At 43.6% G+C, this 11867-nt stretch overlaps 1 protein-coding gene across 1 annotated transcript; it reads left to right on the forward strand.

The window, feature by feature from the left end:
* Window positions 1–5139: 5139 nt before the first annotated feature.
* On the forward strand, window positions 5140–10617 carry slc20a1a (solute carrier family 20 member 1a; the record flags this gene model as incomplete). Its single annotated transcript, XM_084457532.1, has 10 exons — window positions 5140–5488; window positions 5617–5757; window positions 5969–6054; window positions 6497–6593; window positions 8717–8836; window positions 8988–9185; window positions 9296–9767; window positions 9912–10097; window positions 10231–10315; window positions 10462–10617. The coding sequence occupies 10 exons, from the start codon at window positions 5140–5142 to the stop codon at window positions 10615–10617; spliced, it is 1890 nt and encodes a 629-aa protein (XP_084313658.1).
* Between the last annotated feature and the right edge of the window lie 1250 nt (window positions 10618–11867).

Raw genomic sequence — 11867 nt, forward strand, 5'->3', positions numbered from 1 at the left:
CTGAATAAAGACATGCCCACGGATGTGGTCTGGTAACGTAGCTGTGTAGCTCTCCAGACAGCCCGTTTCCAGAGGTGAGTCACGATGTGTCAGTACCACATCCTCTACCTGTACACCTGGTCGTGAGATTGATCAGACATCCTGTCATACATTCAATCAAGACGGGCAGGTCTGTAATTCCTCAGGTCAGTGAGCAACAGGCTGCAACGTTTATGTGGTTTGAAACCTTCCTGCTGCGGCTTAATCAAACACTACAGTGTAGGAAAGCCGAGCAGATCTGTACGGGATTTGTGTCTTGGGGAGATTGGGAGAATGCATGGAGCATGTCCCAGCAGGCAGCAGGGCTCTGACATTCCTGTCTCCTGAGAAAATGATTCTGAAAGATCTTACAGATCCTGTTTGGCAAGGAAAAAGAGGGAGGGAAAAGGGGAAGGGTAGGGCCAATATAGGCCCCAGCTTGACAACTGATCTTTCTCTTCAGTTGCTTATTTGCATGCTCCATCTTGCCTGACCTCCTAAATGATCTGCAGGGTGTTTCAGAAATGAACGCTTTGAATCTGCTTTGTTGAACTTAGTTTTCTATAGTATTCATGCACATGGGGATCACTTGAAAACTCTAACAGAACCCCCTCCAAAGTAACCTGGTGGATCTCCAGATGTCAGGTTGGATCTGTTCTAAACATGTTTTGAAGGAATGTCTTTTCTGAGTACACGACTCATGACAAACTTTATTGCCATTTTGTATCTTTTAAACTGACTACAGTTGACAATTGGAACTCCGATCACTCCCAGTGTTCTATTCCCTAAAGAGGTGCTAGTGCCATCTAGAGGATGTGGGGAGAATTGCAATAAAGGTCACATTTTAAATGTAGAGAGGATTGTGCAATGTAATATATTCCACACACACACACACACACCTGAGGATGCATGTGTAGGTCCTACCATAATACAAGTTTCAACATAGAGTATTTCATCTTTCTGCTTTCACTAACCACTAATGGGTGATTCTTCAATGACCTATTGTAACAATACCACTAAGAATGTAATACTCAAGATCTAAACTCCACTGTCAGCTTAATCAGTTTGCGTGAGTGTGTGTGTATGTATGTGTGTGTGTGTGTGTGTGTGTGTGTATGTGTGTGTGTGTGTGTGCGTGTGTATGTGTGTGTGTGGTGTTGTGTGTGCGTGTGTGTGTGCGTGTGTATGTGTGCGTGTGTATGTGTGTGTGTGTGTGTGTGTTTGTGTGCATGTGTGTGTATATGTGTGTGTGTGTGCGTGTGTATGCATGTCTGTTTGTGCGAACGGAGGTTTCACATGTCCTCTAGGTTTGTCTGTCTTTGATCAAGACAGATCCTCCTCATGGCATTCTCTCCCACAGGTTTCTCTTATAGCTGTGATGTACATAATAAGTGGTGCTTTTGTGTCAGTGTTGTTCAAACAACACAACACAGCCTGTTCATTGTGAGAGCTTTACCAACACACTCATCATTATGTTATCTCTATACTTAATGATGGACTATGTTGCAGAACTCTAAATTGCATCTCAGTAAGATCCCCGAAAACAAAACTGAGATTCAAGGTATTAAAGCTCCACTAAGAATAACTATGGGAAAGATCAAAACCAAAGAATGTTGTGTGTAATTAGTTACAGGTGCTCAAAGCCAAATCATAGGCAACAAGTGGACTGAGACACACCCCCCCAAAAAACTTCTCATCAAGTAAACAAAAAGTATTGTTTGCCTCCACGGCCCCAGCATAGACCTCTCATTGTCTGTGAGTAGTAATTAGATCTTCACAGTGTTTAGCATCATGATTCCTTGTTTATACAGTAAATCAGAATGGTAATCTAAGAATTACAGGGGATCATAACTGTGAATTGTGAACTGTGTGTGGATAAGTAAGTAAATTACACCCTTAATGCCTTTTGAAATTAATCTGAGTGTACAGTCAATAAAGACAACACACCCACATGCTGGGCACATGTTCACACTTAAAACATTGTTGAATTCCATGGCAGTGTTCATGTGACTAAGAGGTGCTGTAGCATGCTTTTAGTAGTTAATTTAACCATTCTACTGCCGAACCAAACTCAATATAGGCTAATGCATTTTTTATAAATGTATGTGCTTCATTAATATCCACCCATTCCTTTCTGTGCTTTAAATTAATAATGAAAAATGACCTCTCGAATCAGTTATTGGTTTACTCTGCTTTAAAGACACATATGTGTCACTCCTGTTTTGTGTAACAAACGTAGGCATTTGATCAGTTATAGTACAACTTTTTTATTTCAAACCTTTGTTTATACTCGGTTTTTCTCCTCAAAGCTTTTCCCACCTGCCCTCATATTGTCCTCATCAAACAAAATACGGACCACAGATCTTCCTTTGTTTATCTCGTCCCTGGCATTAATCATTTAAGCTGCTTTGTGTGATTACAGTATGTTTAACACTTTAATCAAACATCTTAGACGATACAGCAGGCTAGGGAGTTAAGAGATTCACTGTGCTTGTACTTGGCCCTCCTCCTCAAACACAAGGTCAAAAAAAAAACACCCATCAAGGGGGCACGTGAGTCCCATGAGAGCTAACTAAAATGTTGTCATGGATCCACCTCATCTTACAACAGATCATTTATAATGAGTTATGTTTAAAGGGAAGTGATCAGCAGTTTTGAGGGCAAGGTAGCAGCACAGAGTCGGCCTGGTTCTGCTGACTAGCCAGGGTGTGCAGACTTCATGGAAATTTCACAGAAAAGGTGATTAATGGTCAATTGGGAGTTGATCACTGACCAGGACTTTCAGCCAGGGCCGGCTCTAGACTTTTGGAGGCCCTAGGCATAATTTTCTGTGTAGGCCCCCTTTTGAAATAAACCCTACCCACCATCAAGCAATAAAGACTGAGGCACCATCATTTCATCGTCATGTAACTTTGGGCCGTCACTTTAGGCTATCATCAGCAGCGATGACGCACTTGAGTATCACAGGTTGGGGGCCTCAGCCAATCAGATCAATCTATTGATGGGGGAGGGGGGCTCCTGGAAAACTGTGTTTTATGATCACTGGCGCATACTGTACTGTACCGTACTGTACTGTGTCCAATGAGAATGTTAAGACAGTTTAAAACAAACAAAAAAAGTTTTTCAAGACTGAAGGCCCAAGGTGTTTGTCTTCTCCGCCTCTAGGAGACACTGGCTCTGCTTTCAGTTTGACTCACTCTATCACAGATACTTTACAATTATGATAAACTTGGAGAACGTTTTTGTATTCATACAATTTTTGTATAAATAAAAAAAAGACAGAGAGAGAGAAAGAGAGAGAGAGAGAGAGAGAGAGTGAGAGAGGAAGAGAGAGAGAGAGGGGGAGAGAGAGAAGGGGGGGGGTGTAGCCTTCTGCAGGTGTTATGTGTTTCAAGTTATTTAATAGACACTAAACTCGTAGTCTAAGCAATCTCCAGCCATTGCCTGCTACAGACTTATTTAGAGGCATTACTACAACGCCCGGGCAAGATGATCAGCTTGTCGGGACAAGGTGTGCCTGTCTAAAATAGGAGCTAATTAATGTTTCCTGTAAACAAGCTAAATATTAAGCTCTGCCGCCTTTAGCGGGTCTCATGATTGTGGGACTGCGTGCGCATGTCGTTATTCTCCACCCACTGTCGGAATATATAAACCCACTAAAAATGTTCACCCCCTCCAAGACAGACCAATCATAACTATCATCACACAACTTCTTCTGTCAGTAGTCTAGGCAGTAGCCGCTATTGACAGCACACTCCGAAAGCGTTCAAGAAGACGTAGCCTACGGCAGACCACGAATTTATCTGCGAAAATTCATTTTGACCTTGTTGGTGAGTATCAACATCTCATCATTCCCGTTTTAGTTAAGTTTTCATCCATCACGTGGGAGCGTTTAGTCCGCTATCTCTCACACGCACGCGGGGCGCGGGCACGTGAATGACCAGCTGGTTCCAGATAAAGCATCTAACTTATGCAAGTCTTGTATAAAGACGCTTAACATGCATAGGCTACTGTGACTTAGATGTTGTTGTTTTTTTAATATTATTTTTTACTGTTTTGTAGAGTGACTGAAAAGACGAATAGCCTTCTTTTATTTCAGTGTCAGCAGCCTAGCCCTGATCCAGGTCGGTATAGCCTACTATCCCGGGGTTATATATAACCTACTATCCCGGGTTAGAGCCTCGAATACTATACCGACCTGGATCAGGGATAGCAATAGCCTACCTTTTAACAGAGACAGATGTTCTTGCGAAATTATGGGCTGTTAAGTTCTACCTCACCTCATGTAACTTTCTCTGTGTGCCTATACACTTACACAAGCTAGACAAGTTACACAAGTGCGATTTGAGGACAGGCAGCGAACATCCAGGGATTTATATATATTATCCTATAGAACCACACCTGTTGTGCTTTTGTTGATGTGATGTCACTGTTAAATATGAGATATAGCGGGTATATATGCTCATGTTGTTCAGATGAGATAAACTGAGATAGCGGGCATGTTCTCATGTTGTTAGATGAACAAGGGTCGTTAAACCACGGGATTCATTTGGGTAATCAGTCACAACATGGTTAACCCTCCATGCCTGGATGCTCTCGTGTTCACACCAGGCAACTTTTAACATATTTTGATACAATGGGTAACTGTCATCAAATTATTTATTATAGTTTATATATTATTTATATATAGTAGGCTACTGGAAACCCCACAGATCAATGTTGTATATATTGACGCTGCAGAGTCAATTAGCTCTGACTTCGTGGTTGATTCTGTTCCTGTTTTCGCAGATTCATCAACAGTTGGCTGCCAAGGCTGACACAATGGATGCCCTTCAGTTCTGCCTGTTATCCCAGCCCTCAAACAAACCCACAAACACAACCTCTAGACTTAGATAGCAATTACTGTCCTTCCCAGTAGCCACTTTTCGAATTGAGCTAGGAAAATAGAAACACTTCTACAGTTCTATCTTTCTGTCTGCAAAGGCAGTACATTAATACACATTCATCATTTAGACAGCGCATTATTGCTCATAGTTTCATCTCAATTGGATCGGTAGGATAGAGAGACCTTCCTCATATTTATATTTTTACACTGAGACATCAAGTAGATCATTTCTCAGCATGGAATCTACGACTTTAGCCACTATAGCGGCAGCCACCACTATGGCCGTGGCTTATCAGGCGGATATGTCCGGCTATTTGTGGCTACTAGTACTGGGCTTCATCATTGCCTTCATCCTGGCCTTCTCGGTGGGGGCCAACGACGTGGCTAACTCTTTTGGTACGGCCGTGGGTTCCGGTGTAGTCACTCTAAGGCAAGCCTGCATCCTGGCCACCATCTTTGAAACCGTGGGCTCCATACTCCTCGGGGCCAAAGTCAGCGAGACTATCCGCCAGGGCATCATCGACGTAAACATGTACAACGGCTCTGAACACGTGCTGATGGCCGGCTCCATCAGCGCCATGTTTGGTGAGTGCGCACTGCTCGTATCACGACGTGTGTTATCACACTTTATCATGAAATGTTTACTAAGATGAATGGTGAACGCTGACGTAAGTTGAAAAAGGAGGTCAGAGTTCATGGTTTTTATGTTGCAGGTTCCGCTGTGTGGCAGCTGCTGGCTTCATTTTTGAAGCTCCCCATATCGGGAACCCACTGTATTGTCGGAGCTACAATTGGTTACTCCATGGTAGCCAAAGGTCACCAAGGGGTCAAATGGATGGAGCTTCTACGAATCGGTGTGTAAAATACCAATATGTCATCTCAAACTTCATAGGTATATTTCTTCTATGGAGAAATATGTTATCACGGTTATGAGCTGTTATTTCAAAAACAGAAGAGCTTCTAAAAAAGCAAAACAGGACACCATGTTGGAAATGCTCTCTCTAATAACACATTTAAATACACGGTGAAAACATGCAGTTTTGAATGAGTTTTTTCTCTCAATAGTGGCTTCCTGGTTCCTCTCTCCTCTACTCTCCGGCATCATGTCAGCTGTTCTCTTCTACTTTGTTCGCAAGTTCATCCTGAACAAGGTACAGGAGAGATGGAGGAGGACATAAATGATTTTGCTAGTGTATATTCTGAATTCTGAATCTTGTGATTGTTTGTGACTGTTTGTGCTTGTAGTGCAAACGTATGTACATGGATAACTGGGTATTATCCAATGCCTTGTTCTCAGTCCATTTAACCCTTTGAATACGGCCACGTCACCGGCAACATTTTAAAAATATCTAACAAATATTTAATAATACAAAAAAAATATCTAACAAATCAAAAAAATTCCTCACTCCAACACTTGCTGAAAGCTGAGAAACTGCGCTTTCTAGTATTATAGAGAAAATCCAATTAATATTCGAAATGTTGTCACTGTATTTTCAGGGTTAAAAGGGTTAAAAAGCATCAGATTAAATATGAGTCATCTTGGTTTGTAATATGATCATTAGTGTCCAGATCTCAGCCCTCGTCTTTCCTCAGGATGACCCTGTACCCAACGGTCTGAGAGCCCTTCCCCTCTTCTACGCCGTCACCCTGGGCATCAACCTGTTCTCCATCATGTTCACGGGAGCTCCCAGTGAGTACAGCGCCCTCACGCGGCACGCCCGCCCTCTCAAAACAAACACACCTCTCACACAGCTCAGCACTAACACATCTGCTATTGACACCACTGGGACACGAGTTTGACAGGAGTGATATCTGGTTAAAAAGTGACACTGGAGATGCCATGGAGCGCTGGTCCCTCTTATTTTTGGTGACATCATCTTAACAGCAGGTGGATATAACAGAGGTTTAAATATCGAACCTTGTGAATATTACATTTCCGTGTTTGGTGATTGAATGTATAAAGTCCCTTAGCTGTAAGAGGAAGTGTCTGCTACGAGCCTCATCTGTGAGGTGTCATCTCTTGAGCTGTTTCAGAGTTCCGATTTCTTTTGAAGCTGAAAGTCCACTCAGAGAATTATGGGTATTAAATGGGACATTTCCGTTCCTTTTTGTTTCACTTGCAGGATTGAACTTTTCAAGAAGTGAACTGGCCTGGGTCCTTCACTGAAGGCTGCAGGCCGGTGTGTGTGAGGAGTACAGTAGTGAACACCATAACCCCCCTACTCAGATTACACGGCAGTATGCAGTGTAAACATGTGAATACACACCACCACAGTATGTTAACTGCTAACTGTTTTGTACTGCCCAGGAAAAAACACCACACCCTTTTTTTTTTATCACACTCTTTTCACACTTCCACAGACACCCACCCACACGCGCAGACACGCACAAACACACACACACACACACACACACACACACACACACACACACTCTGTTGCTTTGGATAAAAGCATTTGCGAAATGATTAAAATGGAAAAGAACCACAGGCACACTATATCTTCCAGAAGCCACCATCTTGTGAATGTTTAGAAAATGTGAAATGTTCATTTTGGAGCCCGCTCCCCTTGCAGTTTGACTATCATCGTCATTGTTGTACTACAACATTTCCCAGCGTTTGTATATTTTCTGTTCACATATTTGAGAAAAAATGCTCCCGCACACCGTCTACTCATGCAAAACAACATTTCCGTCCAACAACCTTCTTCAGGTGAACTTTACAAAACATGGGGGAGGATGCTTTTCCTTGTTATCTTGTCCAAATTATGCCAGTAACCTACAGAATGTCAATTGCTGTCAGACCCGATTGGTCCACACGGGTCTACCTACCTATATATAGTTGTCCTCCCCAATATTTTGTAAAATTCACCTGAAGAATGTCTTTTGACCGAAATGTTGTGAGTAACGTTTATTTGCATGAGTGGAAAGCGTGCGGGAGCATTTCTCAGTACAGGGGCCCCTGGCTTCCTCTTGCCATTTCCCAGTTGTCCAAAAGCTTTTTTCTTGTCTGTTGACATATTTGACTCCTGTGACTGATGTTTTTCCTCATGTCTCCCACCTCTGTTAAGCCTTAACTGATATAGAGGATGATAGTTGCGTTCCCTAACCTCTTATTCATTCCACTTAAAGGGGCAGTTGAGTACTGAGGTAGCACATGATCAGAAAGCACTTGTCCTTTTTCAGCGATTGTAACATGAGCTTTTGTATGGGTCTGTAATCGCCTCCAGGACGAACTAAGTATGTAATTCCTGTTTTGATATTGTGTAACTAACCCTCTATCGGTGAGCTTACTTGTGACCTTGACGGATCCAATGTCTTTAGTCTTAAAGAGCATAATCACTGTGCCATGGTGCCTGTCGGCCATTATCTGATGTGAGGAACATGCGCATCTCCAAGGTCATACGAAGTATCTTACAAGGGGATTAGAACATTGATTCCCGCCTCCTCGGTCATGTGATCATGAGACAGGAAGTAGCTTTGTTTTCACTGTAAAATGAGATGTTTACATTCCCAGTACTAGTATCTACAGTATTATGAGCTTGAGAACTGAAGGCTGTTTTGGTTGAGTGTCAGTGACCTAAATTGTGACTAAACATAGTGGGTGTGAGGACAAGCCCATAATTTAGTGCTTGATACTGTTGTTATAAAAATAGCTTACTGTACACAGATCCAAACAGAACATCTGCTACTGAAAAGTAGTTCTTCCCCTCAGAAGATAAATGGAAGTCCTGGATTGTGTGGATTTTTTTCTTGTGCTATTGTAGTACTCAATTTCCTTCCCTCTAAGAGTTATGTTCTGTGTCCTGTTCACAGTGCTGGGATTCGACAGAATACCGTGGTGGGGCACCCTACTCATCTCTTTGGGCTTCGGCCTGGTTACAGCCTTGGTGGTCTGGTTCATCGTCTGTCCTCGCCTTAAGAAGAAGATCAGACGTAAGTCTCTCTTCGGTGTTGCCTGAGTTTCAGAATACTTAGTACTGTTCAGCTGTTGTAAGCCTCCCTATCGCTTCACATCATACTTTTTTCACATCATTTCTCTACTGCCTTGCCTGTTAATGGTCTAGTGTGGCCTTTTGTTTATCAGGTCAGACCGCTACCAGCGCCTGTGAGACCCCACTGGTGGAGAAGATCCCATCCAAACCGGCCCCAGAGGAGCTGCCTCCCCCACCAGAACCATGTGACCCAGAACCCCAGCCCCCACCGGTGGAGGAGCAAAGGGTAGCGTTCGACATCGGCTCGGAGGACGCCGATCTGGACACCAAAGACTTGGACACCTCCAACGGTAAGACACGATACTCTGATACGAAGTCCTAAACAAATACTTAGAAAATGTCGATTGCCACTCATCAATGTGTTTGAACCGAATGCAATGTTGTTGTTCGTCCCTATTAGGGCCTAACGGCAGCATTAGCCCCATGACCATCACCGACCCACACAGCGGTCAGTCCCACGTCGTCAGCAAGGACTCTGGCCTCTACAAGGACCTGCTGCACCGTCTGCACCTGGCCAAAGTGGGGGACTGCATCGGCGAGATCGAGGAGCGGCCCATGCGCAGAAACAACAGCTACACCTCCTACACCATGGCCATCTACGGCATCCAGGGAGACCCCAGGTACAAGGAAGCGGACGACGGCCAGCGGAGGCGGTCCAGGCTGGACAGCTCCAGCAGCTACCGCTCCACAGTGACCGACGGGACGCCGGCGTCGGAGCAGGAGGGGGAGCGAGGGCTGGAGGCCGGGGGGGAGTCGCCGCTGGAGGAGGACGAGCTGGAGGTGGACAAGCCCGAGGTCTCAATGCTCTTCCGGTTCCTCCAGATCCTAACTGCCTGTTTCGGCTCCTTCGCCCACGGAGGAAATGACGTCAGGTAAACAGGGGTCGCAGTAACGCCGCAAATGTGTTTGTTTTCATGCTTATACGACGGTTAAGGTCAAGGCCAACTTTATTTATATAGCACTTTTAACAACCAAAGTTGCTTGTTCATGTGTGCGGTCTGTTTCCCTCCCATCAGTAATGCGATCGGCCCCCTGGTGGCGCTGTGGCTGGTCTTTGAGAGCGGCTCCGTCGTGTCCTCTGCCCCCACGCCCATCTGGCTGCTGCTCTACGGGGGCGTGGGCATCTGCGCCGGGCTCTGGGTGTGGGGTCGTAGGGTCATCCAGACCATGGGCAAAGACCTCACTCCCATCACCCCTTCCAGGTACCCCGATCAACAACACCAGCCTGGGATCTCACTATAACATGTGATCTCACTATAACATGTGATCTCACTATAACATTTTATGACGTATTACTTAGTACATAACTTAATTTCAACCTTTTTTTTCCATCAGTGGATTCAGCATTGAACTGGCCTCAGCGCTCACCGTGGTCGTGGCCTCAAACATCGGTCTCCCCGTGAGCACAACCCACTGCAAGGTAATTAAGATGAAGCGTTTATACACGGCCAAATCCCTTGAGCTCAGTTAAAAACGTTCAACATAATCCTTTAGTGAGAATAAGCGGTCAAAAATGATCCGGAGTCAGTAAGCGGTGTGACTCAGCCTGCTTGTGTGCCCCCGCAGGTGGGCTCGGTCGTGGCGGTGGGTTGGCTGCGCTCCAGGAAGGCGGTGGACTGGCGTCTCTTCAGGAACATCTTCATCGCCTGGTTCGTGACCGTCCCCATCTCAGGCCTCATCAGCGCCGGCATCATGGCCCTCTTCACCTTCGTCATCCTGTGAGCCGCCGACTCCAGACTGGATTTGAGCACCGCGACTCGCTTCTTCTTCTGGCTCGGCGCTGTGCAGGAGTTATGTTTTTGTCGTGGAGCTCCGCCCCTTAAACCAATAGGACGACGCCCCCCTAAGGGGCTTTCGATCCACTCATCGTTATAACTCATAGTTATAGTTATAACTCATAGTTATAGTTATAACGTTTTTGTGTCACAATCTAGAACACCTCTGTTCCACCATGTTTAAGTTATCTGTACATTCCAAGTCAAGACCGTTTGTTATACACATTGGTATTGAATGATCATTGTAAAATACAGTATATTGAACACACATCATTTAAATTCATTATAATGTGCTCATTGTTGCTATTGTCAAATCATAATAGATGTTCAAATTCAGTAAACAAAGCATGTTTGATATTGTTACAATCACTTTTTTTTTATTCAAATCTGATATGAAATAAATATTATGCATGAACAAAATATTGTTGTGGTTACAGGATTATTACACAATGTTGATGCTATGTACTTGAAATGTCATTGAATATGAGATAAAGTAGGCTACATCAGAGAATATGAGATACTCTAGGCTACATCACAGAATATGAGATACTCTAGGCTACATCAGAGAATATGAGATACTCTAGGCTACATCAGAGAATATGAGATACTCTAGGCTACATCAGAGAATATGAGATACTCTAGGCTACATCAGAGAATATGATACTCTAGGCTACATCAGAGAATATGATACTCTAGGCTACATCAGTAGCAATTGCAGTGTTTTTTTTTACTAGTAGTAGTACTGTAAATTACACAACTGGTCTTTAAATCAAAAATCAGATGAATGTGTGAAGTAAATATCCCAGGAACACATGAATCTCACTATGTTCCATACATTTACCAAGGCATTTCATTCATACATTCAAGACTTAAAATGTAATTGCTCTTATTTAGTAGGCATGTGGAAAAATTTAACAAGCAATATTATGTTTGTCTTTTGTTTAATTCATACTCAAAACACAAAACACATACTGGCAATGGATAAAACGGATTATCACGTGTTCAGTTTACCCATTTTTACCGTAAGAAGAGAAAGCGAAAAAGCAGTAAATTTGCTTTTCCTTTTTACAGAGTCAAGAGAAATAACGATTGGACGGAGGGTAGCCTACAAGGACCTGCAATAAAATAGGCTAAAAGATAGCCACATATAGATATCCATAAAAAAGCTGTGTAAAACCAACCAAATAATTGGAGGAT

This window comes from Borostomias antarcticus (genome assembly GCF_949987555.1).
Source record: "Borostomias antarcticus genome assembly, chromosome: 23".
In the NCBI taxonomy this organism is placed as follows: Eukaryota; Metazoa; Chordata; class Actinopteri; order Stomiiformes; family Stomiidae; genus Borostomias; species Borostomias antarcticus.